Genomic DNA, 25,974 nt, shown 5'->3' with positions numbered 1-25,974 from the left:
GGAACTTCCCCTCCCCCCTCCCCAAGGTTGCCACTATTTCTGCCCCACTTTGTGAGAATTACTTCTCCAATCCAGCAGCACCCAGGTCGGCTTTGGTCCTGACACTCGACAGGCAGAGAGCTAGCAAAGACGTTCCCTGAGCAACTCTGCCCTGAGCTCTGTCAGAGGAGCTCAGGGAACGTCTTTGCTAGCTCTGCCTCCACTCTGGGAGTCTGGAGGGTCAGAAAGGATGGCTAGTGTGGTGGGACTCTGGAGGCTCCTGCCCCGCCCAGCTCGGGCCATCAGTCTCTTTGCGCCCTCTGCAGGCCCAGGGCTGCTTACACCTAGGCAAAGTCCCTGGTCTTCGAGAGTCAGTGTGAGCGCTGAAAAGAAGACAGGCCACCGGCATTGAGAATAGTCTACAACTAACCCTTTTACAGAGAAAGTGGAGATCTTCCTGGGGTTAACTGAGGTTAACCTGAGAGGTTAAGTGGCAAGGTCACACAGCCAGGAAGTGGAGAGAACTAGGACTTAGAGCCCAGGCCTTCTAACTCTCACAGAGGTTTTGTTTCCAAGAGACTTCTGCAAGGTGAGCCAGGGAGGCGATAAAAGTGGACATTCACCTCTACATGTGGGGAAACTGAGGCCAGGCCAGGCCCCAGCCCCTGACAACACTCTTAAGCCTTCCCTAGTTAGAATGGGCCGCAGGCTGCTCTCCTGGGTCATTTTTAGAAGCCCTGCTTTGGTTACAGGTGCCCCAACCTCCTTGACCCCATGGCCTCTGCACCAGCAATGACCACAGATCCCGGTCCTTCCACCTTTGAGCCCATCCTCTAGGATGCTGCCCAAAGGGCTACAGGGTGGAGCTGGGGGTCAGGGAGGGTGGAGCTGGGAACCATGGGTTCACTCTGACTCCACACAGGACCTGGTCAGCATCTGAGTCCCACAAAATCCCTTGTCTTGGCTCACTCCCCAAATTCATCCCCTGAGGACTTCCTCCTGAGACTCATTGGAGGTCGCTCCTTAAGTTACATGCCAGGAAACTGAGGCCCAGAGAGGGTGACTTGCTCACCTAAGAGTAAACATGCTCCATTTGGCTGAGAAGGAAACTAGGGTTCAGCTAAAATAAGGTATGGGCCAGAGGTAGGAGGGCTCAAAAGAGGCAGGGCCACCTAGCCCACCCTGCTTCCTCTTCTTTGGGGATGGCTTCCTTCCTTCCCTGCACCCCAGGGCCCACCCCACACCCCACCTCAGGCCTCGCTGAGCTAGTCAGCAGCCTGCCACCACCTGGTGGGCATGTCCCCTCTGGGCCAGGTCCCAGGGGTCCAGAGGCCCCAGCCCCGCTCAGGAGGGCCACGAGAGATACCCACTTTCCGGAGTTAGGCTGGCGGGGCTGTGCACGACGTCCATGGAGCCGGCTTGGGAGCTTCTGGAGAAGGGAAGGGGCCAGTAAGAAGAGAGGAGCGCCCGCCCAGCCCAGCCACTCCCCTGTAATTATGGCCCCTCGATCCTCAGGCCCAGATCATTATCCAGAGCCATGGGGGGGGGGGTTGGGCTGGAGCCCAAAGGGCCCCAGGCCTTCCACCCACTGGACTGGGGGCCCAGGGCCTTTCTTTAAGGGGCTGGGGGGGGACAGCAGCTTCCTCCGGGTCCAGAGGCCCTCACACCCTGCTCTGTGGGGGGGCTATCCATAAAAATCCTTGAGGTTCCCAGCAGCATTCTGGGGCATTTTTGACAAAGTCTGACATGTGGGGCCTCTCTGACCAGATTTGGGGGGTCTCTTAACAGGCTGAGGGATATCACCAACACTATTTGGACCCCCTTTCTCATAGGGTTTGGGGGTCCACTCTCTTACATGCTTTGACCCCCCCCACAGGCTCAGAACCCCCGTCTCTTAAAGGGTTTGGGGGCCCCCTCTTTCACAGGCTCAGGGCCCCCCTCTCTCACGGGGTTTGGGGGCCCCTCTCTCACAGGGTTTGGGGCCCCCCTCACAGGCTCAGGGTCCCCCTCTCTTAAAGGGTTTGGGGGCCCCTCTCTTACAGGGTTTGGGGCCCCCCTCTCTCACAGGCTCAGGGTCCCTTTCTCACACGCTGGGGCCCCCCTCTCTCACAGGGTTTGGGGGCCCCCTCTCTTCCTGGCCCTCTTAGGGGCCCCGGCTCCCCCTCTCTCTGACACACGGAGAGGCGCTCGCCCCTCACCCTGCCGCCTCGCTTGGGCTTCGACAACTGGCCGGAAGCTAGGAGCCGGCGCCTTTCCCGCCAGAATCAGTAAACTGGGCGTCGAAGCAGCGGCAGTCTTGGCTGCGCATGCGCTCTGCGTTCATTGCGCTTCACGCCTCGGGCTTCCCCCCTCCCCCCAAGGCAGAACGCAGGCGCAGAATTAGCGTGCTAAGCAACGGTTAGCACACCATGCGCATGCGTGGTGGCCAAGGCTGGCGCCTGCGCAAACACCCTCCTCCTCCCTCTCCAGTCCAGCCCGGAGGAGGCGGGGAAAGGATTTCGCTTGGGCCCTTGGGGCCGTCCCTTTCCCCGGCCCTGCCTCTTCCCCCTCCCTCAGCCAGGGTCCCCATCTTTCTTGGACTTAAGCCTTTCCAGGCTTTCTTTAGAGCGCCTCAGGGAATTTAAGAGGAGACTTGACTGCAAAGCTTAGCCCCGCCCCCCCCCGGAAATTCCCCCCCCCCCTCCCTCAGGGACTGGCGGGGGGGGGGGGGGAGGAGGGGAAGGGACCCCCACCCCCTCTCTTGCATGGGGTCCCCACCCCCCACTCTTTCCCATGGGGAACCACACCCCTACTCTTGCCTATTCAGGGGGGACCCCCACCCCCAATCTTGCCTACCCAGTTTCCTACAGCCCTTGGAAAACTCAGGGGTTGCCCAGCTCCTTTTTCACGGCCCAGCCCAGCACCATTCACCATGCAACGTTTCCCCAAACTCCCACCATGACCCATTTAACAAACAGCTGAAATAGCTCCCTGGCCCCCAGGGGGTCTCTGATTTCCAGGGACTCTGCCTTTAGGAAAAATTGGAGTTTTCCCAGTCTTTGTTTCAACAGCTCAACAAAGATTGCCCACATAACCTGCCCCATGCACTCTGGGCACTCCTCTGGGGTCTCCAAACATGGGGAAAGCTCATAGAAACAAGGAGCAGCTCCATCTTCCCTCAGCCTTCTGGCCTCACTGGCCATACAAGATTTGGTGAAGGGAGCTGGGGGGCTGAGGGGCTGCTGCCAGCATCAGCCTCAAAAAGCATTAAAAATTAGCATCAAAAGGTCTGTTGGGAAACCGAGCTGAGCACCAAAAGGGCCTAGGGGGTACCTAGGAGCTGGACACAATTTCTACAAGGGAAGAAAGCAGGCAAGCTGGAGTGTGGGGACATAATTCCCCCTTCCTCCTGCCATATTTAGGTCAGAGGCTTATCCCCCTACCCTGAAAATGTTAAGGACTCATCTCTCTAGATTTTGCTCCTGTTTTCCAAAATAAGAAATGTTCTTTGAGGGGCGGCCAGGTAGCACAGCGAGTAAGAGCACCGGCTCCAGTGTCGGGATGACCTGGGGATCGAATCAGGGCTCAGATACTTAGCACCACACCCAGAAATAACTGGCCGGGTAACCTTGAGCAAGTTACTTAACCCCAATTGCTTTAAAAAAAGAAAACGTGAAGAGAAATAATCAACAATAGGGTTGGTGGGGGGAGGAGGAATTGGAAATTCACATTTACTAAGAGATGGTGTGCTAAATCTCTTCAGAGCTTACTATTAAGCTCTACATTTGTTTTCATTGCAGAATAAGTGTATTTTAACCAGTATGTTGAATGAGTGAATTCTTCCCAGCCATGCTGGAGTTGATCCGTTTGGATGGGGCATGAGTCAAGAAATGTATGAGTTATTATTGGAATATCCCTACATAGTAGTCCAATCAGAAAGCATTAGAAGAGGCTGGGAGGATGAGACTGCTAGGTACTTTTTGCACCCACACAAGTGGGAACTTGGGAAGCTAGCTTTGAGCATCCTCAGGTCCCAGTTATAGCACCCCAAACAACTGTTCCAAGCCACACCCTTTCATGCCAGCAGGTAAAACACTCTTCTTATGGTACACCAACTCTTCTGTGAAGGGGCAAAAGTGTTTCACAAGGCCTAGAGGTCTGGCTGTCCTGGGGACATGACAGCAGGCAACCAAGGGTATGGAGATCCTCTGACGATTATATTTCTATAGTGCCACAAATGAGATGACTAGGCATGATTATAATGGGCAGGAAGTGGGACTGGAGATAACTCATATTTCTAAAGCATGATGAGATTTGCAAAACACTTCCTCCAATACCCTTGTAAGTTAGGTAGGGCAAGTGAAGTTTTGTGCTACCCAGGAGAGAGATGCATTATTGGCTCAGGAGGGTGGAAAGCAAATTACTTTACCTTCTTTTTACTTTTGAGTTAGGAGGAATTTTCTAGCCCTGAGTCTAAGACAACTTCACATTAACACCAGACACAAGCATTATAAAGGAGAGGATCTCAGAAAGGTGCCACTCTGACTGGCTTTTTATTTGGTTGTCCTTAGCTAGGTATGGTGATTTAAAGCCTTCAGCTCTGGGCTATATACCAAAAAAGCTCAGCCTGCCCCTGTCAAGGAGAGGCTTTCTAACAACTGCATTGAACATAAGAGGGCCAGCAGTTGCCTCATGAGAGCTGAAATACAACCATACAACTGAAGGAGGTACCTAGCACAGAAAGTGTTTATGCTAAGACATAGGCCCTGCCAAGTCACTAGTTGAGAATGGCCCTGGCCTCAAGGGTTCTGGGTCATGTGCTTTTTCATTATGTTCCCTAATAACACATTCCTTTCATGTGCCCTGGTCTTACCTCTTCTCTTTCTACGCTGGTGTAGTAAGTTGTGGGAGACTGTGTCCTACTTGCATTTGCTTAAGTATTTTATTTTTAACTAATATTTGCTTTGCAAAAAAAGTACCCAAGTCAGTGGATGATCATTTTGTGTTTGTTTTCTGGAGAGTGCCAGGGAGTGTCCCAGATCCTACACCTGGCTTTTCTGTAGCTTCTGGCCAGCTGAAAACTTTCATCTCCTTAGGTTAATTTTACCAACGAGGAAACTGCCAATCGAAACTAACCTAAGGCACTGGAGTCAAAAGCAAACCCAAGTCTATTGATTCCTGTCCAAGAACTTTCTCTACTTGATGATGCAGTGAAGGACCGGGAGAGAAGAGACACAGCTGAAAGAGACAGGACTTTGCTATGACAGAGAATGGCTGGAGACCATAGCCTTGATACCATTTTCACTAAAGATAGAACTTTTATTTCCAAGGGGACTGAGGGGCTGATGCAGGCATCCTCACCTCTCATCTTAGCTACTGCCCTCAGCCTGCCTCTTTGCCAACCCCTAAGCCTAAAGCTGCCGGGGGGGCCTTAGCAGATAAAGAAAATGGGCCCTTCGAGGCACAGGGTGGAGGTGCAAAGGGGCTTCCTCTCGGGCTCCCTCCCGAAGCCCATCCCGGATAGCCTGAAGCCGGTGACGCTTCTCGCTGAGCCAGCGGCTCCCAGCCTGGCTCTCAGCCCGGGCCATCCGATGCGGCAGCCTGACAATCCAGAAAGACACTCTGGGCTGGGTTTCCATATGGGAGCTGCTCAGTCCGCTGCTGGGGAGAGTGTGGATTGGTTCATTCTCCTCATCTTCAGCCGCCTGGGATCATAGAACCACAAAGTCTCTGAGCTGAAAAGGACTTCTCTAATTGAGGAAGCCCCCTTTCCCCGCCCCCCCCCATCATCTTGAAAACGGACATTGAGCCTTTGCTTGAAGACTTCCTGGGATGATGAATTCACTACCTCTGGTGGCCAACCCTAACTTCCTCTTTCCTATTTCTGCCTCTGCCACCTCCACTTTCTGCTCCCAGGCCTTCCAGCTGGGGCCATGCATTTGCAAGGGAGGGAAGAGAGAGGTACATCTGCAGGTCTGGTCTTAATCTCACTTCCCCTTTCCATAGGAAGAGGTCTGTTGACCCTTTCCCCTCCTACTTCACTTCTTTCAGTCCCACCCCCGATTACTGGGGAGCCAGAGGCATGGACAAAAGAGAGAGCAGCATAAACTTGTTTCTCAGTCTTGCTCCCTCATCCTCGAAGACAGAGCGTTTCTCCTCTCCCATCCTTTCTCCTTGGAAGTCACAAGGGTCCAACACTGAAATTTACTGGGCAACAGAAGCATCTCTGACCTTCCAATTATCCTCCACATTCTGTTCTGAAGGCTCAATTGCAGCCACCACCTTCTCCGAAATCATCACATCTCCAGTTCGATTATCAGTCACCTGTGTGTATATGTGTATAGTACGGGGGTAGAGGGGAACGGGGCAAGCAGAGAAGGAAACCCATTCCCTTTACCAGTGCCTTTTCTGCCCAACACCAAATTTCTTTCTCAGCTGTTACCAGTGTTGAGTATGGACCAGAGCCAGAGTCTAAGAGGTATTGGGCCAGAGCGTGAAGGAGCAGAGATGGTTGGCTGACTAGCCATAGCCAGGCAGGGAGTTGGGAGGCTGAGAAGGGGGACAGAGGCTGACCTTGTCTATCTGGTGGTGGCTGTAGACAGTGCTGTTACCCAAGTGGTGGTGTTTCTGGTCCTCATTGTGGTAATTGGGGGGGAGGCTCCTAAAATCCACCGAAGGTGTCATGAGGCTGTCCATACCCCGAAGCAGATCCTCCTGGGGGAGCCCCAGCCAAGAAAAGAGGAAGATAGGAAGCCAGGGGCAGGTGGAGGAAAATCCAGAAAGGACCGTGGGGAAATCAGTGGAACCGAGTTAACCCCTCCTCCAGCCCCTCAGTCTCCCTCTCATGAGCCCCTCCCATCCTCTCTCTGCTTCTGTCCCTTTCTCCAGCTTCCCTAGCCAATCTTTCCCCCTGTCCTCTCTGCCTAAGCCTCAGTTTCTCTGTCCTCCATCTTTGTCCTCATCTTCCTGTCTCTCCTTCTCTCTGAATACTCCCCCCCGCCCCAGTCCCCAGTTTCCTTTGGTCCTCTTCCTTACCTTCCTGTCTTTTACGGTCTGCTCCACGGTTGAGTCATCTTTGCCTTCCCCCATCCTTTTGCCGCTCCCCATCTGTCAGCCTCCCTCCTCTTTCCCTCATCCCTGCCTTACAATTTTGTCCACCGCCCCCATCGATCTAGGCCTTTGTCCTTATGCTCGCCCATCCTTCTGTCCCCTTGTGAGCCCGTCTGCCATCTTGCCCTAGGGTTCTATCGCTCGGACCCTCTGGCACAGCCCCGAGGAAACATTTCGCCAGTGTCTGTTGCTTGTCTCTTCCCCAGGCCAGGCTCTGTCCGCCTCCCTGGCTCACTCCTCCACACCCCTCAGCCTTCCTTCTGCTCACCCGAAAGAGGAGACGGTTGAGGCTTCGGAGGAGGCTGTGGATGCCCAGCAGGCCCATTGGCCCCAGCTCCGGACCCTCAGAATTTCTGGGACCCCCAGGGGCGTGATTGTGCCCGTGGGCATGCTCAGGGACGGAGATGGGTGCAGCTTGGTCCTCGGGGGTAGCTGCCCAGAGCAGGAGCAGCGGTAGCAGGGGCTGAGGCCACATGGTGGGGCGGGGCCTGAGTGTGGGAGAGGGGCGGATGTCGGAAGCTCCGCCTCCGCAGACAGGGCCCCGCCCCGCCCCAGGAGAGACTCCTCTTCCTTCCCCACCAGGTGTCCCTCCCGGGCCCCTGGCACTTGGGTCTTCAACTGTGAGACTCCCCACAGAGGCAGACTGCCAACCGGGAGAACTGTCACGCCCCCCGCAAACCGCCCGGTCCCGTGCCTCGTCACGCCCCCTCTGCGGCTCGGGCCACTCCACTCTCCAGCTGCGGGGAATCCCACTTGGAAGTGATCTCGCGCGTAGGCCCACGAGCCGTGCCCCTAGCGTCTGGGCCCTAAGCCCCGCCAGGGTTCTGCGGGAAGGGTCCTAAAAACGGTGTAATCCGACTGGGTCGGAGCAGGCCAGGACAAGGGGTCCGGAACTTTAACGTCCAGGCCTCCCAGAACCAGCCTCCCAGGCTCTCCAGAATCTAGGCTCTCCTGCTTCCTCCTAGATCCAGGCGTAGCCCTTCCTCGTGCCATCCCACAAGCATCCCAGTTCAGATCCTCAAAGACCCGGGCACCACCTCATTCTGTCCCACCGCCCTCCAGGACCCAGGCTCCCCGGCCACCAGTTCTTGCTCTCAAGGATTCAGACGTCCCATTCCACAGAAGCCCCTTCAGAGACCCAAGTATTGTGTCTACCAGTTAGGGCCCCCTCAGCCAGGCCCTCTTTGAGGAACTCCGCTCCTGTCTCCGTACCCTGTCACTGGCTCACTCGGCTTTCTCAAGGACCCAGTCGGCCTGTCCCCCAGGCCCTTGCTCTCTCAGACCTGGCTAGGTGCTCAGGTTCTGACGATTGCTGACCGTGTGCTGAGGGGGCGCTGCCCCCACCCCCGACTGAGCTGAGGTCACAAGAGGTCTAGAGACATCACAGAGACTGCTGGAGTGCCGGAGAGCCCCTCCCGAAGGCTTTTTCTCGTTCCCCTCCACTCCCTAGCTGTTAATTCTTTCCTGGTCCTCAAATGAGCTGGTGTTTAATTGAGAGCCGGCTTGGAGTAGGTAGAGAGCCAAAGTCAGGAAGACTGAAATTCTCAAACCTAATCTCTGGCGCATCCTGGCTGTGTGACCCTGGGCAAGTCATTTACTTCTCAAGGGACAACTCTTCAAGACTCTAACTTGCAGGGGAGGTTCTGACCTGGATTGGCCCTCTTCTCACCTGGAGGTTCCCCATACCAAGAAAATCCCAGGCCCAGGTCCTAGTCCCCTTTGTCCATAGCGCCTTGTACACAGTAGGAATTTAATAAATGTTTACTGTGAGTTGACAGGTACTGAATTCCCCAAAGTAGGTACAATGCTACATCCTTTATTCCTTTTCAAAATCTCAGGTCTGGAAGGGACCTCAGAGGCCTTGAGTTGAACTTGAACAGATTTTTACAATACACCTGACATGTAGCCTAGGCTTGAAGACCCCTCAGTGATGGCAAACTATTTCCCAAGGGAGCCAATCAATCTCCAGCTTCCTCTTCTACATATAACAACCCATTTAGAGGTATGAGTAGCTCTAGCAAGAAATGAGGTATAGGGCAGCTACATATAGGCAAATGTGGCCAGGGCACCCTCATGAAGGGGGATATGTGATTAGGTCACATGGAGCAATTTATGATCCTGGCACAAATTTCATTGCTATCAGTCTGTCAATATGTGCCAGGTATTGTGTTAAAGCACTGAGGGTACAAAGAAAGGTGAAAGACAGTCACTGCTCTCAAAGAACTCACAGTCTGATGGGGACACAGCAGGAAAACAAATATGTGCAAACAAGATTTGTAAATTGGAGATATTTAACGGAGCAGGCATCAGCATTAAGGAGAATCAGGAAAGGCAAGATTTTAGCTGGGACTTGAAGGAAGCAGATGGTCGTTGTGCTGCTTTTTGCTGGACTTCTTCCCTCTACCCCAGTCTTGTCTTCGTTATTTCGTGCCAGTGTTTCTCTTCAGTTACAGCGATCTTCAGGGTCACCGAACACTTTGTCCAATATCCACTAAGAATGTCTAGTTAGTAAGCCTTCCCCTGAAGAGGAGACAGTAACTCTTTCTCTCTCTTCTTAAGCTTGCTCCTGTGCCAGCCTTGTTAGTACTATTATACTGTCTTTAGTCTGCTGGAGGTGCTGTGATTAGGAAATTTTGCCTTGATAAGAAGGGCTACAGTTCTCTCGACCAGCATTCTTACTGGAACTGTGACACATTCCTCGGTGCTCTGATCGTTTTATCAGGAGGGGTGCTGAAGCTCTTCAGTCAGACTGTCTCAAAATGCACAGAAACCTCAGCTGAGGTCAGCATTGCCTTTTGCACTGTTCTGCTTACACTTCTTTATTAAGTGCTTCTCTTCTGAACTCTCTCTGAACAGCCTTGTCCTTGATCATCTGATCTGAGTCTCTCAGGTATTTCTAGTACCTTCAGCAAGCCCCTCTCTCCATCCCTTCCCCTCCCCCCCCCACTCCCCGGGAGACTAGTGGGATGAGAAGACCCACATCTGCTTCAGTGCATACTTAGACATTCATTTCTATAACATTCTAAGGCTCACCTGCAAGACTCAGGAGTCATTTAATACTGTGGAAGTGATTATGATTTTCATAATAATCGATATGATATGTATAATGAATATACTAGGAGATGAGATTTCTCAGACTTGCCCTTTCTGGCTTGGAATTCAGATGCAGCTTGAAATCATCAGTCAAGCCCTTGACAAATCTCTAACAATCACTGCATCCTTGTGTTTGTGGATCTTAAGTGTAGTGAATCAAAGATTGTAGAACCTGTTCCTGTCACAGAGCTCTGGTCCTGTGACTTACCAAGTAACAACCTACAAGCACCTGAAACTATACTGGTCCCACAAAACCTCAGGACATCTGTATTGTGTGCTTGTCATGAGAAACCACCCAGATGCTAGGAAACTATTGTTTGTAATTTACCTTCCCCCTTCCCTTCCCACTTGTAATTTATGTACATAACCTATGCTACAGCAAGGTGGAGTTCTGATCTGGAGAATTCCCAGTTTGAAAATCTGTTCTTCATAATGACACTAATTAATTAAGCTGCTACTTGATTACCAGTACTTTGTCTATGGCCTGCTCTTTCATCACTCTCAGGTTAGAGACTGGCTCAGTAAAATCCTGTTAATAATAGTAAGTAATCAGGAGACACCAGAAACCTATTGTATTTGCAAGGAGAGTAATCAATATCACCCACACACAATGTCTCCCATGAAGACATTGGTTTCAAGGTGAGATGTCTCTGAGAAGTTCCAGGATTTTGTCAAACTGATTAAGTATGGACTGATAACCATCCACTGAAGGGGAAGGGGCGAGGGCTAGAGTTATTGGATAATTTCATAACATCAATATTTCTGGTAAAAATTCTGTTTTAAGTCAATAAATCAAAAAGCACTTTTAAAGTATTTGTGATGATCCAGACACTTTGCTAAGCACTGGAGTTAGAAAGAAAGAGAGGCCAAAGCAGTCCCTGTCCTCAAGGAGGTTCCATTCGAGTTTCCAAAAGCCTGGATCAATTTTTAAAAAATTATTATTTTTACTTTTTAACAATCACTTCCATAAGTTTTAAATTTTCTTCCCCTCCCTCCCCAAGATAGCTTGCAATCTGATATGGACTCTACACATACATTTCTATTAAATACATTTTGACATTAGACATGTTGCATAGAAGAATTACAACAAATGGGAAAAACCAAAACAAAGCAAAAAGAGGAAAATAGTCTGCTTCATTCTGAATTCTGACTCCAAACTTCTTTCTCTGGATGTGACTGGCATTTCCATCATGTGTTCTTTGGAATTGTTTTAGGTCCTTGCATTGCTGAGAAGGGCTAGTACTATGTACAATGTTCTCCTGGTTCTGCTCCCCTCACTCAGCATCAGTTCATATAAATCTTTCCAGGTTTTTCTGAAGTCTGTCTGTTCATAATTTCTCATAGCACAATAGTATTCCATTGCATACATATACCACAACTTGTTCAATCATTCCCCAATTGATGGGCATCCCCTTGATTTCCAGTTCTCAGACACCATCAAAAGAGCTGCTATGAATATTTTTGTACATGTGGGTCCTTTTCCCATTTTTATGATCTCTTTGGGATACAGCCCTAAAAGTGGTATTGCTGGACCAAAGGGTATGCAGCTTGGATTGATATTGAATCAACAAGGAGCCATGTGGAGCTCAGGTCAGTGATTCATAAGTGCTAGGGTGGCTTCATCAGGAATAGGATAACTCTACAGAGTCACTGAACTAGTAGAGAAGGGGAATCCTGTAATTATGAGTTACTTAGATTGTAGCAAAGTTTTGCATCAGATAGCTCAGGCTCTTCTTCAGGAGAAGATGGAGTAATGTGGATGAGATGATAGAATTAGATGCATTCAGCATCTGGTTGGTCAGGTTTAAAGAACCATCAAGGACTTCTGTCATCAAAGAAGAAGGTCTAGAGTGGAGTGCCTAAGGGCTTGGCCCTGTGATGTTAATGATCGGTGATTTGGATAAACACAGAGATAGTGTGCTGCTCATCACATTGGCTGAGGACAGAGATGGGAGGAAGAGTAAGTAAACTGGAGATAATTAGGTGACAGAATCAGGATTCAAAGGCTCTTGTAAGGTTATCTTCTTGCCACTGCACCCTTTGGACCAAAGGCTTGTGTTGAGACTTAAGATTTTCCACACTGGAACTCCTGAGCTTCTTGCTGTCCTTTCTGACCATATAGTCTACTCTCCATAGCCAGCCCAACCGTGTTTCACTTTAGACCCCAGTCATCTCCTTTCCTCCTACCACGAGTGTGCTCCCACCTCGATTTCCAGCTCTAGAACCATAAGCAAATCAAAACTGTCCTTGCTACTAGAGAGGTTGGTTCAATGCGATCCTCAATGACTCCCTTCACCATCTCTGTGACTGTCTAGGCTAAAGTTCCCTTCTCTGACCCACTCCCCTGTGGGTGTTATTAACATGTAAGCTTCTGGAGGGCAGGAACTGTCCTGATTCTGTATTTGTATCTCTGGTGCTTAGCTAGTGTTTGGAACATGGTAAGTACTTAATGAATGCCTTTTCATTCATTTATTTCTTGTATTAATCATTGGGCTGAATCCAATAAGAAGAAAATCAACAGGGATAAACTTAAAATCAAACAATGGTTCACAAATGAGTTTCACAAATTCAGCCTGAGAGAGAGAGATTTAGAAGCTTGGGCCAGGGGTTATTAGTGGACCACAAGCTCAGTAGAAGTCATGCAGTGTGTGATGTGGCAAATGTCATCTTGGGCTGCATTGAGAGGAACAGAGATTTCAGAAACAAGGAGGCATTAGACCATTTGCTCCCTGCCCCATCAGACTATATCTGCACTATTGAGTTCAGTTCTGGGCACTTTGATTTGGGACAGATGAGCTTGTGGGCGTACAGAAGAAAGAAATGAGGATGAAGAAGGGCCATGACTCTCTGTCATCTGAGGATCAGCTGAAGTAATTGGAGACAACCTGGAGAAGAGGAGACTTGAGGCCACAGGTTCCCCACCTCTGGTTTGGACATTTGAAGGACTGTTATGTTGAAGAGGGATTAAATGGATTCTGTTCCACCACAGACAGCAGAATCATAGGCAACAGGTAGAAGCTACAAAAAGGAAAATATAGTCTTGAGGCAGCTAGATGTCACTGAAGTGAATACACCACAAGCCCTGAAGTCAAGGAAGAGTTCAAATGTGATTTCAGGCACTAGCTATGTGACCCTGGGCACATCACTCAACCCCCAATTGCCTCAAAAAAACTAAAAAAAACCCCACCAAAATAAAAAGAAAATATAGGCTTGATAACAATTAGAAAAAAAAAACAAACCAAAAATAATCTTCCTAAAAGTTAGAATGGGCTATTTTGAAAGTATTGAAAGTTTCATTATCTCTGATAGTTATAAACATAATGTAGTTTCCTGTTTTAACCTTTCTTGACTCTGAGTTTTTATTTCTGCTTTTTAATTTCCCTTTGCTTTTATTTTTCATACTGGCATTTAAAAAATCATTTGATGCATAGGAAATTTTATTCCAACCTCTCATTTTTAGTACTAGTATGTGGTTTTATCTTTATTTTATTTATTTAGTTTTAGTTTTCAACATTCACTTTTATAAGAATTTGAGTTCCCTTCCCAAGACTGCATGTAATCTGATATAGGCTATACATGTACAATCATATTAAACATATTTCCACATTAGTCATGTTGTAAGAAGAATCAGAATGAAAGGGGAAAACCTCATGAAATAAAAAAAGAGAGAAAATAGTATACTTCACTTCCATAGTTCTTTTTCTGGATGTGGGCAACATTTTCTATCATGAGTCTTTCGGAATTGTCTTACATCAGGTGTGGGGAACCTGTGACCTTCAAGGTCCTCAGGTTCGGCCTTTTGACTGAGTCCAAGTTTTACAGAACAAATCCTTTTATTAAGGGAATTCTGAAGGTTCCCCACCCATCTTAGATCATTGCATTGCTGAGAAGAACTTAGTCTAACAAAGTTGGTCACCACACAATGTTCCTGTGACTGTGTACAATGTTCTCCTGGTTCTGTTCACTTCACTCAGCATCAGTTCATGTAAGTCTTTCCAGGTTTTTCTGAAATCCGCCTGCTCATCATTTCTTATGGAACAACAGTATTCCATTCCATTCATACATGTGGTTTTATTTTTAGATATGTTTACTGTGTAGAAAGTATGTGCATATGTATTTGTTGACCATGTAGGTTATATATGTGTCCAAATGTGTCTGTTGAAGTATAATTATGCGGGAAGCTTTGAGAGAATCTTGGTAATCCTGCCCACACCTGCTTGGAGGAGAGAAGGAAAGAAGGCCATGGGCCTGACCATTCAACTCTCCTCAGAGAGGGTACCAGACTAGAATTATATCCATCTGCACCACTAGCTGGTCCCACGGTACACAGAGCTCTGGGTCTGGAGTCTGAAAGACTCATTTTCCTAAATTCAAATCTAGTCTCAGGCACTTACCAGCTGTGTGACCCTGGGCAAGTCACTTCATCCTGTTTGCCTCAGTTTCTTCACCTGTAAAATGGGCTAGAGAAAGAAATGGCAAACCACTCCAATGTCTTTGCCAAGAAAACCTCAATGGGGGCAGCTAGGTGGTGCAGTGAGTAAAGCACCAGCCTTGGAGTCGGGAGGACCCGAGTTCGGTTCCAGCCTGAGACACTTAACACCCACACAAAAATACTAGGTGTGTAACCTTGGGCAAGTTACTTAACCCCAATTGCCCTCCAAAAGGCAAAAAAAAAAAAAAACAATGGAGTGATGGAGAGCCAGGCATGACTAAAAAATGCTTAGACAATGCAACCTTAACATTTCTAAAAGCCTAGGAGAATGGTTTCCCCTTAGGTTCAATCTACTTTCCTTATTGTTATCCCTTAAAGAAGGAGGGGTACTCCAAGCTTATATCTTGAGATTTGACCCATCCCCACCAAATGTTGGGTATAAAAAGACCACCCCAATTAGTGAAGAGCAAGTAAACCCTTTTGTCCAAGCAGGTTAGAAAATACCAAGTGTGAGGGGATGCCCATCAACTGGGGAATGACCGAATAAGTTATGGGCATATGAATGTGAATACTATTTTGCAATAAGAAATGATGAGCAGATGGATTTCAGAAAAACCTGGAGAGACTTGTATGAACTGATGGAAAGTTATATGAGCAGAACCAGGAAAACATTGTACACAGAAACAGTAACACTGTGTGATGACCAACTATGAAAGACTTAGTTCATCTCCGAAACACAAAGATCCAAGACAATTACAAAGGATTCATGATGGAAAATCCTATTCACATTCAGATAAAGAATTGATGATGGACTCTGAAGGCAGATCAAAGTATACTTTTTTCACTTATTTTCCTTTTTTGTGGCTTTTTCTTTTAGTCTGTTTCTTTTTTCATAATGGTGTCTAATATGGAAATATGTTTTAGATGATTGCACATATATAAATTATATAAAATTGCTTACCATTTTAGGAAGGATGGAGAGAAGAAAATTTGGAACTCAAAATCTTGTAAAAATGAATGCTAACATTATCTTTACATATAATTGGGGGGGGGGGGAAGAAAATACTATTTGAAACGTGGTATGAAACGTGGTACCAGGGGAAGAACAGAGACTACAAGACTGACAAAAGAAGACAAACATTTATTCACGAGTTCGAACCCGGGTCCAACCATACACTTAAGATGGAGGACCCCGAGTGTCTTCTCGGGCATTCTTTTATACAGTTCTTGAGGAGAGCGGGAAACACAAAGGTCAGGGATTGGGTGACAGACAAGTATGAGCCTTAGAGATAGTGGCTTAGCTCCAGTTCTATAGGGGCCAGGGGCGGATGGTCGAGATTCAGTACCGGAATCTTAAAGGTCACCAGGAAGTCAGGGTGAGGAAGGAATGTGCTGACATTCTTTCTTGCAAAAAGAACAAGTCTAACAAGTTTATTCCCTGGTATGGGTGGCCCCTTCTCACTATTTACAAAAAAGAAAATGCCAGGTGAACGAAGTCTCTCAGTGAGAACAGGATACCTCATTCCAACCAATAGAGTGTAATGTAATGCCAAGGAAAGGCAACTTCCCAAGGTTCAAAATACCAGCATAGCTGCTCTCCGTTTTATTCAGTGACAAACCAAGAACAGAGAAGATCAAAACATGACATCATTCCAAATACAGCATTTACTAAGTGTGATTAAATAATCTCCAAGTATTACCCCACCCCAGGACCTTCCAATCATTCAATCAATTACAAAGTCCCGGTTCTAAATACTACTCCACCCCTAGGCTGTACCTTCATTTAGTCCACCACAAAGCCCCTCTTCTCAAATGGAGATTAGTTTCCAAACATAAGTAAAGTACCTTCATTTGTTCAATCACAGAGCACAAAAAGGTAAAAAGTTCCCCACCCCTGGATCACAATTGAATCTACCCCAGAGTTACATCAAGTTTAAGCACAGCACTTAATACCCAAATGGAGGTCTTTTCTTCATCTTGACACCTGGCAAGTTCTCAGCAATCTTAGTTCCTGGGGAGACAAGGCTTAGCAAGGCCACAAGATACATTGCCAGTCCCTTCATTAATTCATCCTCTGTCTGTAGAACAGTCCTAGGACCCCTGAAAACATTAGCAAAACCCTCTCCCAGGATTTCTGTAAACATACAACAAGAAAATCCTTCTTCAGGGCTTCTGAACCAACAGAAAGGTTCCCAGACCCCTGCAACAACAGCACTGTCCTTCACCAGTGGACAGTATCCACTCTCTGTCTGCAGGACAGTCTCAGGATCTCTTAGCCAGCAGCCAGGTTCCAGGACTTCTTCAACAAAAGGACTGTCTTTCACCAGTGGACAAATCTGGCAAAACAACATCAAAACAGACAGACAAAGTACCAGCAAAACAGCCATGTCTCCTCAGTCCTTGGCAGCTCAGGGGGCAGGTCTCAAAAGTCCAGGGCAATTCAAAGTGGCCCCCAGCAATTCTCTCAGTCTCTCTCTGCCTCCACGAAGTGCGGCTTCCAAAAAGTTCTTCTGCCTCTCTCTTGTCTCTCCAAATCTACGTCACCAGCTCCTCCTAGTTCAGGACTCTCTTTTCACATCAACAAGTCCATCCCACAGGTGGGATTAACAAGCTCTGGGTTTTAACACAATCAGTTTGAAAACCAAGCCAATACAGGGGAATCTTTAAATGCCATTACTATCACATAGAGTTACTTAGTTCGTCCATGGGGAAATTCCCCAAAGTCTCTAAGGAATCACAATCTAGGAGCCATGTTTGTTCTGTATGGAACCCTTCCCAAAGTCTTTTCTAGCTCCTGAGATTCTCCTAAGAGGTATGTCCTTTCTTGAAGCAGGAAGGAAGAAGAATGTATCTCTGCTCCCAAGCTACTGCCCCAACTCTGGGAGGTTCCCCGTGTTGCACCATGTAATGGGAATGTAAATTTTTAAGATCTTCCCTGCCCCTAGGCTAAAGTGCACCTGCAGCCTGGGGTGGAAGGCTTGTTTTTAAGTAGATACTTTTTGATTGGGCAGTGGGTCCAGAAGGTTGTTATATTCTCTGAGCCAGGAGAAGGCTATATAAACCCTGCTTTGAGGCTTTGTTTTGGGGCTCACTTTGAGAAGTGTTCTGTGATTTAATCAGATGAACAGATCTGGGAAGCCATTGTTGAGAAACCCCCCGATTTGAAAAACCCAGATGTTGATTTGGTATGGATGTAATGATTGGACAGTTTGGAAACATGTCTACTTCATCTGTTTCTCTGTCTTGATAATTCTGTCTGTATACTCTGAAGTTCAGGGTGCTGACCTTTTTCCCCTAAACTAGGTAAATGATATATATTTGACTGATTAAAGTAAGCTTGTTAACCAATTTTGAGTTGCTTTCCTTTAGCAAAGTAGATCTAAGAACCTGTGTTGGCAGTCACCCTGGGGATGGTGGGGTGCTTGCTGCTACACACCATCATTCTCTTAACCAATGAAGAGAGTCTTATGCAAAAGTTGAAAGCTTGAAGTCAGGGTTCCATATGCACCATTCTTCTGCAGTACCCTTTTTCCAAGGCGCTTTCTTTTGCCTTGTTATTTCTAGTCTATTCTGAATTTTCTGCTTACATTTACTGGCTATACCCTTTTTTGTTCCTTCTTTGTTCTGTGTATCTCTTATGAGTGGAGAGTTTCTGGAATACAGAATCTGAACACCTTCCTTCACATTACTGCATTTATAGATTTTCAATCAATCTATATCCAACAAATGTTTATTAATGTCATCCTAGGTGCTAGGCATTGGGGATAAAAAACATAAATGGTCCCTCTATCAAGGTGCTTACATCCTAGCAGAGGAGACAATATATATATATATATATATGAACAAGCTAGATACAGGGTAATTTGGGGAGTGGAGAAAGGCACTATCTTTCCTTCCTTAGAAATATCGATTGGTGAAGGATTCACTCTGTGTCTGGAGTCAAACTGTCCAACCCCATCCCCTGCCCTTACTATAATCATTCAAAATGCCTTAGATCAGGTTATCTTATCTCTAGTTCTATTCCCAGACTTCTCTAGCAACCTGGGTGCTGCTGGCCCATGGGGAATCGTCCCTCTCCTCTCCTGAGGTGTAATGAAGATGTGGGAGGTACTTTTTCTTGGAAAAGATGGTTTCTAATGTGTAAATTTCCAATCAGACAAAACCTATGAGCTTTCTCTTGCCATATACTTATACCTCCCCACCATGATAACTGTCTTTAGTGGTATCTTCTTCACTTGGAGTGACAGTCTTCTTAAAATCAGATTTTTTCAAACTAACTACTGCTTAGGTCACCTCAAATTTCATCTTTCTGACGCTGATTTTTTTTAACCAAAGTATAAGACTACATTTATTTTTATCACATTTCATCGGACCAGGTTTTGTCCAGTGCTCCAGTCCGTCAAGGTCTTTAACCCACAAATAACCCCAGGCTGCTACCTTCCGCTCCCTGGCCTTCCATTGGGTTGGTGGCTTGAGTTGAGAAGCACTGTCTTGGTAAGGGAAGAAAGGTCAATGACCTTCTAGGGACAGCCAGGAACTAATTAGTACCTTCCTCCACAGAATCGATTTTACCAGCAAATTAAATGATTTTTATTTCTTACCCAGAGGTCAGGGTTTATTGGACAGAAAGGGAATTGAAAAGGAGACTGGATAAGAAGGAAAGAAATTAGACTGTGACAAAATGTTGGGAGCAGCAGGAGGTTAAAAGGTACTGAAGGACAAAGCGATGGTGTCCCTGGGGTGGGGAGAGACAGAATAAAGAGATCCCTGAGTGTAGAAAAAGATCAATGGGAGACAGGACACAATAAAGGGAGGAGACAGGGAGAAAGGGAGCTAGAGAATAGGAAGCTAGGATTCCACAGAGGAAGAGAAAAGATTGGAGAATAAGATGCTAGGTTCCCCAGGAGGAAAAAAAAGACTGGGAGACAGAATGTTAATGTCCCCAGGAAAAAGAGAACACAGTAGTCCAGAGCAGGAAGATAAGGGGGCTATGGTAGACACTAAAATCCCTGGGGAAGGAAAAGTAAACTGGAGGAAAGGACGTTGTAGTAGTAGAGGGGGCTAGGATGCTAATGGAGATGGTGGAGAATCGGGTTCTGTGGCTCAGACATGAAGGTTCCCGGTGGAATGAGACAGGGAGGGGGCACAAAAGAATGGGACCCACAGGTGGAACCTTTAAAGTAAGACACCGTTAGTTACCACCTCCCGACCCTGCTGGCGATGGAATATTGGGGGGTGAGGGACTCCAAGACTGGATGCTGAAGGATCCTTGGGAAGAGATAGGGTGGGGACAGAATATTGCTGGGTGCCTAGGGAGCCCCCTAAGGTGCTCCAGGAAAAGACCTGACTTGCCCAAGAAGGGAGAGGGATATTAAGGAATAAGGTGCCAGGGTCCCCGCGGATGAAAGGGAGCTGGGAGAAGAGGAAGCCTCGGGGCAGAACTCCAGGGTCCCCTGGAGGAGAGCGGTATGGGAGAATGGACGTGGCTGATGCGAGAAAGATGAGAGGGTCCTGGGGGCAGTACTCGGGGTCTCAGGTAGGGTGGGGTGGGGGGGGAGGGGGTTGCCTAAGAGTATCTCGAGACCTGGCTGTAGATGTGATCCAGGTTCCTGCAGAGGAACATCGAGAGCGACATGACCCCGAGCTAGGGAGAGAGGAAGGAAACACGTGTGGGTCAGAGGTGGAGCTGGCATGGGCTAAGGACAAGGGTGGCTTCGGGGTGAGGGCTCGAGGATAGGGGCAGAGACGCACGGGGAGAGGTCAGAGGCAGGGCAGGCGAGTACAGAAGCAGGGGATCGCCGGTTCTGGGGCTGAGCTGGTCCTTTATTCGCAGCTCTGGGGCTCTAGCCGGCAGGTGGACCAGATGGTCGACGGCCTCGAGGCCTGACGCTGACGCGGCAGCCAGCGCTCCACCATGGCGGGCAAGCGACTAGGCGCCTGGGCCCCCCAGGAAGTGCACCTGCATGCCATGCCCCAGCTGGACCAAGACGTCCCTGAACCACAGTTCCCGCCCCCCCGTGACGAAGATGACTCGCCCGCGAGCCCCTGGTACCGGGAGCCCCAGGCCCGGGTGTGGGGCAGCAGCACCAGCGTCAGCCCCACCGCGGCCACCTGCAATGGGACACGCGCGTCAGCTAGGCCCTGGGCCTGCTCGTCCAGTCTGGGCTGTGCCCGAGCACATCTTGGCACAGGGAGAAGGGCCATCTTCCTGTTCACTCCTAGGCTCGCTACCACCCCGAGCAATCCCGGTAGGGCCTCTTTCTGCACTGCCGGCCCCCCCATCATCGCCTACTCCCGTCCATCGCCATTAGCTAAGTTCGACTTCTGTTGAGCTCAACGGGGAAGGACTCTGGGAAAAGGCTTGGGGATGGGTCCGCTCCTACGTAGACCAATCGCAGCTCAGTCCACTCCTACAGTAGTAGGGCTGGGGAGGGGACCTTTCCATTCCTCACCGCGATCGGGGTTGGGGTTCATTGGCAGCAGGTAACTGAGATAGGATCTCCCCTGGATCCCCATCTTTGGACAATCGGGGAATACCTCAACTAAGATAAAATGGGTGTTCTCGACCTGCCTCAGCCTAAATTGCCAAGGGCCGGCTTCTCGCTCAACGGAGAGGGAAAAGATGCGCTTTCCATCCCACAGCCAATCAGGGGAGTGGCTGGTGTTTCCCACCCTCACGGGGAGCGAACAATCACGGCAGATCTGTGACGGAGCGGGGAGGCTTTCGTAAAGAATCGAATTTTCAAGAGATGGGAGAAGAGGACACGGTGAAAAGGTCCTCCCGACCCAAGAAAGGTGATTTGGCTTCGGCACCTCTTGGAGAAGGGCAGGGATCGGGGAGCTCCAGGCTCGGGAGGGGCAAGGGGAGCGGGGAGCTCCAGTCTCAGGAGAGGCAGGGGAAGAGGGTACCCAGCCCTAGGACGGGGTCCTCACCTCGAGCAGCCCTAGGCCCAGGCTGACGCCCACGATGGAGATGAGGTTGTTGTGCAGCCAGGTGATGACGCTCCGAGAGCAGCCCTGCGGGGGCGGGGCAAGGGAGTCACGGAGGCTCGGCTTAACTCCGCGCTCCCTGGGTATCCCACCCGTCCTAGCTGCCCACCCGCCAGTCTGCCTCCTCGGGACCTCCCAGAGCCCCCACCTCCTGATAGACTCCACCATCTGCGGGCATCGAACACAGTTCGCCCAAGCGCAGTCGGGCAGGGGTCCCGGGGCTGCCTGGACCTGGCAGGACCATGGGGATCGCCGGGGCAGAAACCACGGTGGCCCGAGTCCCAGTCCCGGCTGCAGGTTGGCTGGCTCTACGGGCACCCGCAGGGCTCTGGGGTGTGGACGTTATCACCGAAGTGTTCTGGCAGGAGCAGGGCACACGTAGAACCGGTTCAGACGTCTGGGGAGAGGGCACGAAGTCGCTGCTCGGTGTCGGGGAGGCAGTAGAGGTTCTTCCGCTGCCGCTGGGGACCGAGCCATTGGGCCTCAGGGAGGACGCCAGCAGCCAGTCCTGGGGGGAGGTCCAGCCGCAGCAGCGAAGCTGGAGACAGACCGGCCGGGGTCACAGGGAGGTAGAATTTAGTCATGGGCTCCCCGCAGGAGACTCGGGGCCAGGGTCCCAACGCAAGGACCAGAGGCGCACGGAGGATCTCTCAGGGTCACAGGGAAACGCGAATTTGGAGGTGTGTGATATGGTGGCAGGGGCTGGGCAGGGACCAGAGGTCCGGGTCTGGGGCTCCCACCTGGAACTGCACAAAATCCCAGTTCTCCGCGGTGCTGTAAGCATCCGGGTACTTGTGATAATTCTCGATCACATCCAGCACTATGTCCTTCACCTTCCGCTCCAGCTGGGCCAGAAAAGGGGTGGGAGGAAGACGTATAATGTCTTCCCTGCTTTCCCAAGCTGGGCTTTCCCCATCTGGGCTCACCCTCGGCTGGATCTCGGTTTCTTTCTCCCTTCTCCCCGCCTCAGTCTCACTCTGTTCCTCACCCTGCCTCCCTAGTCCAGCCCCTCAACAAGTTTCCCGATCTGCTCCTTTCCCTGCCTTTACCCCCTAGTATTCTTTTTTCTCCCTCCTTCCCTTTCCTCTTCTTTGCTACTCCCAACTCGCCTTGTTTCCCCCTTCTCTGTCGGTCTCCGTAGCGGCCTCCTCACTGTCTCTGGACTGTGTCTCTCCCTCCGCTCCGCTCCTTTCTGTCCCTCCCGCGTTCCTCTTTCAGTCATCTCTGCCCCTTCTCATAAGTCTCCCTTTCTTTCTGTTTCTATTCCCTTTCCTTTTTTCCCCTGCCGGCTTTTCTCCCTCTGGGGCTCAGACTTCGCCTCCCTCCCACTCTGGTTTTTTGCTTCCGAATGGCAAGCAGACAGGTCTCACTCACAAGGCCATGCTGGGTGTAGATGAGGACTCCTATTGTGATCTGGGTAGTAAACAGGAGCAGCAGAAAACTGAAGTACTGAGGAAACGGGCAGAGTTAGGCCCTCCATCGCGGTGGCAGGGGCAGGGGGCTGGGAGTGGACCGGGTAGCCCTTGGAGCTGCGCTGAAGGTTGGAAGGTCCCTGAGGAGACCTGAAGGGGCATTTTGGGGAGGGTCTCAGAGGACTTTCGGGGGGCATTTCCAGGCTCTAGGGGTGCCAGGGAGTATTTAAGAACTACTCACAAGACCAAGGAGGCACCGGATCTCCTTGAGGGCTCCAAGGAAGCCAAGGAGGGACAGGAAGCCCGTGAGGATCCCAGAGATGGCCAGGGCATAGGACCATACCTTCAGTGGTACAAAGGAGAGGCCTGCAAAACACCCACAGAAGGGTGGGAAGGGGGCAGTAAAGAAGATGCCCGGGGTGGGAAGAGGGAGCTTTTGGCTTATGGAAGGAACTTTAGGGATCCTTGGATCAACCTCCCTCTTTTGATAAATGGGGAAAGGAAGGCTCAGAAAGGGGGGGGTCAGACAGGAAGCTGGTGTCAGAGCCAGGATTCAGAAAGTCCTTCCAATTCATACCACCACAGCTGCCTTCTAGGGCCCAGAGGAAGGTATCCCTGGGTCAGGGGTCATAGTCAGGGGTTGAGTTAGAGAATCCCTTACCCAGATAAGAGGCAAAGCTGTTCTTGTCAATGAGAATCCAGAGGCCAAAGCAGAATACAAGGCTGCCCAGCACCTGAGGGGGCAGGGAGGGTTGAGTGGGGCACCAGAGATGGATTAAGGAGGGTTGTGGGAGGGATGGAGCTGGGACCAGGGGCTTAGGTGGGATAACTCACGAAGAAGAAGATGTTGAAGACAAAGAGGAAATATTTGGTGAGGCTGAGACAGCCCTTCTGCGCCATGGCCTTAACCTGGGGGTTTAGAGACAGAGGACCCAGGAAATGCAGAGACCCAGACATCATGAGAAATACAGAAATCAAGACCTCAAGCTTCCCAGCCTGAAGGCTTTAGGTGGTGTCCCCAAGCTACCCCTCCCCACTTCCCAATTTTAGCCAAGGGTACCAGAATCTTTCTAACCACTCAGGCTCCTGACCTTGGAGTGATCCATGCCTCCTCCTCCCCACCCCCATCCCTGACACTCGAATGGGCTCCAAATCTTATCAGTTTTATACCCGAATTTCACTCAGCAAAACGAAAGAGAAAGAATTTATCAACAAAGTGAGTATGCAACTAAAAAAGAGCTAGAAAATGAAACCATTACATCTTTCTGCCCACCCACTTTTTCTCCTGTCCACTACCTTTCCCCATGGGGTTCTAACCTTCACAGATTCTCTACTGAACCATTCAATCAAAAAAGCACTTATTTAAAAGCCAACTGTGTACCAGAAGCTGAGCTAGGTGCAAGGATTACAGACAAAAACAAACAGAAAACCATAGTATGTCTCTGCCTGGTTGGAATTTTCATTCTATTAGGGGCACACAGGGCAGCTAGGGGGCACAGTAGACAGAATGTCAGACCTGGAGTCAGAAGAACCTGAGATCAGACACTGTATGAACCTAGGCAAATCACTCTAACTTTGCTTTAGTTTCTTCATCTGTCAAATGAACTGGAGAAGGACATGGCAAACCATTTCAGTGTCTTTGCCAAGAAAACCCCAAAAATAGGGTCGTGGAGAGTCAGAAACGATGGAAACAATTCAGCAAAAACAAAATTACAGGGGCACACAACACACAAAATGATACTTTTTTTTTTTGGCAGAGGGAGGAGGGACTCACAGCTGAGGGAACTGGGGAAGAGCCCCTGTATCTACTCCTGAGTGAGACAATGAAATTGTTTTGGATTTCCAGGTTTCCATGCTTCCAGGCTCTCCCAGAGCATTTAATTTCTACTCACTGCCCTCATCTTCCTAATGCCCTGCTCTGCTCCAAGACCTCCCATGGCTCCCCTTTGCCTCCAGGACAGTTTTCTCTCCTGATCCCACCTTGCAGTCTTTCTGACCTCCCTTTTTTAAACTTAAGTGCCATGACTCCCTCCCCCCCCCCCTCCACACTCCAGCCACTACAAGAAGAGTCTCTTCCTGTGTTCTAGTTTTTCCCTGCTTTGCCCCATGCCTTCACATTCCAGGCCTAGGACCAACACCTTCTTCCAATAGAGATGATGGGTGAAAGACACCTTAGGACTGTAGCCACCATCCTTCTATAGTCCTGAGGACCTGGGTTCAAATTCTACCTGAGATACTGGATACTAGTTGTGACCCTGGGCAAGTCAATTTCACTGTCCTAAAAGACCCCCACCCCCAGTTCTCAATCTATGATACTTCCATGCTGTGAGCTTTCTTCAGACCTCCAAGTCTAGCTCAGCTTCCCTCATGTAGCCTTCCCCAGGGTCTCTCTCATCAGATGGTCCCCAAGCCTTAGGTTTGGCCTCTTTGTTGCAAGGAGTCTTTGAGGAATCTTGCCCTCAAAGAGCTTACAATCTAATGAGGGAAGCAGATGTAGGGCAAGGAGCTCAGTGCCTCATAAAATAGCAGGGAAAAAGGCAAAAGGGAGAGGAGACAAACTAATGGGGGGGTGAGTCTTCAACCAAGATTGGAGGGTGACTCCAAAAGAGGAAGCATCTGCAGTCCCTGCTTCCTCCAGCTTTCCCAGCCCAAACTCACGCACCCACATATGGACGCAGACACACACCTCCTCTAGGTCCCTGGGCTCCTTGGGCAGCTCTGGGGCCCCAGTTTCCTTAGGCTCCCTCCTGTCCTGAGAACCGTCTGGCTCTTCAAGTCCCCCAATTTCAAATCTCACAGAACCTCTTAGCTTTCTCTTCCTTGAAGTCCTGATGTCTTTAGGTTTATCTGGGGTCCTGGTCTCCTTATACCCCTCTGGACCCCTGACCTCAGTCTCCTTTGGGCCCCTGTTCTCCCCTGGAACCTTGATTTTCTCAGACTCCTCTGGACCCCTGTTCTCATCTTTCTCTGGGCTCCAAG

The 25,974-nt window shown here is 49.6% G+C and overlaps 2 protein-coding genes across 4 annotated transcripts in view; both read right to left on the bottom strand.

Annotated features, from left to right (window-relative positions):
* Positions 1-5,366: 5,366 nt before the first annotated feature.
* Positions 5,367-7,543, bottom strand: DKKL1 (dickkopf like acrosomal protein 1). Its single transcript, XM_069103276.1, has 4 exons — positions 7,337-7,543; positions 6,532-6,672; positions 6,190-6,282; positions 5,367-5,663 (listed from the first exon to the last, which is right to left on the bottom strand). The coding sequence occupies exons 1-4, from the start codon at positions 7,541-7,543 to the stop codon at positions 5,370-5,372; spliced, it is 735 nt and encodes a 244-aa protein (XP_068959377.1). The 3' UTR covers positions 5,367-5,369.
* Positions 7,544-19,159: 11,616 nt separating this feature from the next.
* The window catches only part of CD37 (CD37 molecule), a 9,016-nt gene continuing 2,201 nt past the window's right edge, over positions 19,160-25,974 (bottom strand). Inside the window, exons 2-9 of one of the 3 annotated variants that reach the window (XM_069103393.1) lie at positions 23,830-23,904; positions 23,657-23,729; positions 23,237-23,361; positions 22,958-23,032; positions 22,324-22,428; positions 21,732-22,121; positions 21,527-21,610; positions 19,160-20,237 (exon numbers count right to left, since the gene is read on the bottom strand). In XM_069103393.1, the coding sequence (XP_068959494.1) occupies positions 20,160-20,237; positions 21,527-21,610; positions 21,732-22,121; positions 22,324-22,428; positions 22,958-23,032; positions 23,237-23,361; positions 23,657-23,729; positions 23,830-23,895 (996 nt within the window). In that variant the 5' untranslated portion in view covers positions 23,896-23,904 and the 3' untranslated portion in view covers positions 19,160-20,159. The other 2 variants (XM_069103392.1, XM_069103391.1) reach the window with 2 other exon arrangements.

The sequence above is a fragment of the Petaurus breviceps genome, unplaced genomic scaffold, assembly GCF_028583685.1.
Source record: "Petaurus breviceps papuanus isolate PSGF00001 unplaced genomic scaffold, PetGlider_PUasm1.0 577, whole genome shotgun sequence".
In the NCBI taxonomy this organism is placed as follows: domain Eukaryota; kingdom Metazoa; phylum Chordata; class Mammalia; order Diprotodontia; family Petauridae; genus Petaurus; species Petaurus breviceps.
Note: the sequence above shows the minus strand (reverse complement) of the source record. Positions and strands in the feature narration are given on the sequence as shown.

Excerpts from the sequence above, each read along its gene's own strand:
- DKKL1 (XM_069103276.1), bottom strand. The coding sequence starts at position 7,543 with ATGTGGCCTCAGCCCCTGCTACCGCTGCTCCTGCTCTGGGCAGCTACC. Across the intron at positions 6,673-7,336 it reads TCAACCGTCTCCTCTTTCGG|GAGGATCTGCTTCGGGGTAT; the intron begins GTGAGCAGAAGG and ends GGGCTCCCCCAG. Across the intron at positions 6,283-6,531 it reads GCCACCACCAGATAGACAAG|GTGACTGATAATCGAACTGG; the intron begins GTCAGCCTCTGT and ends ATATACACACAG.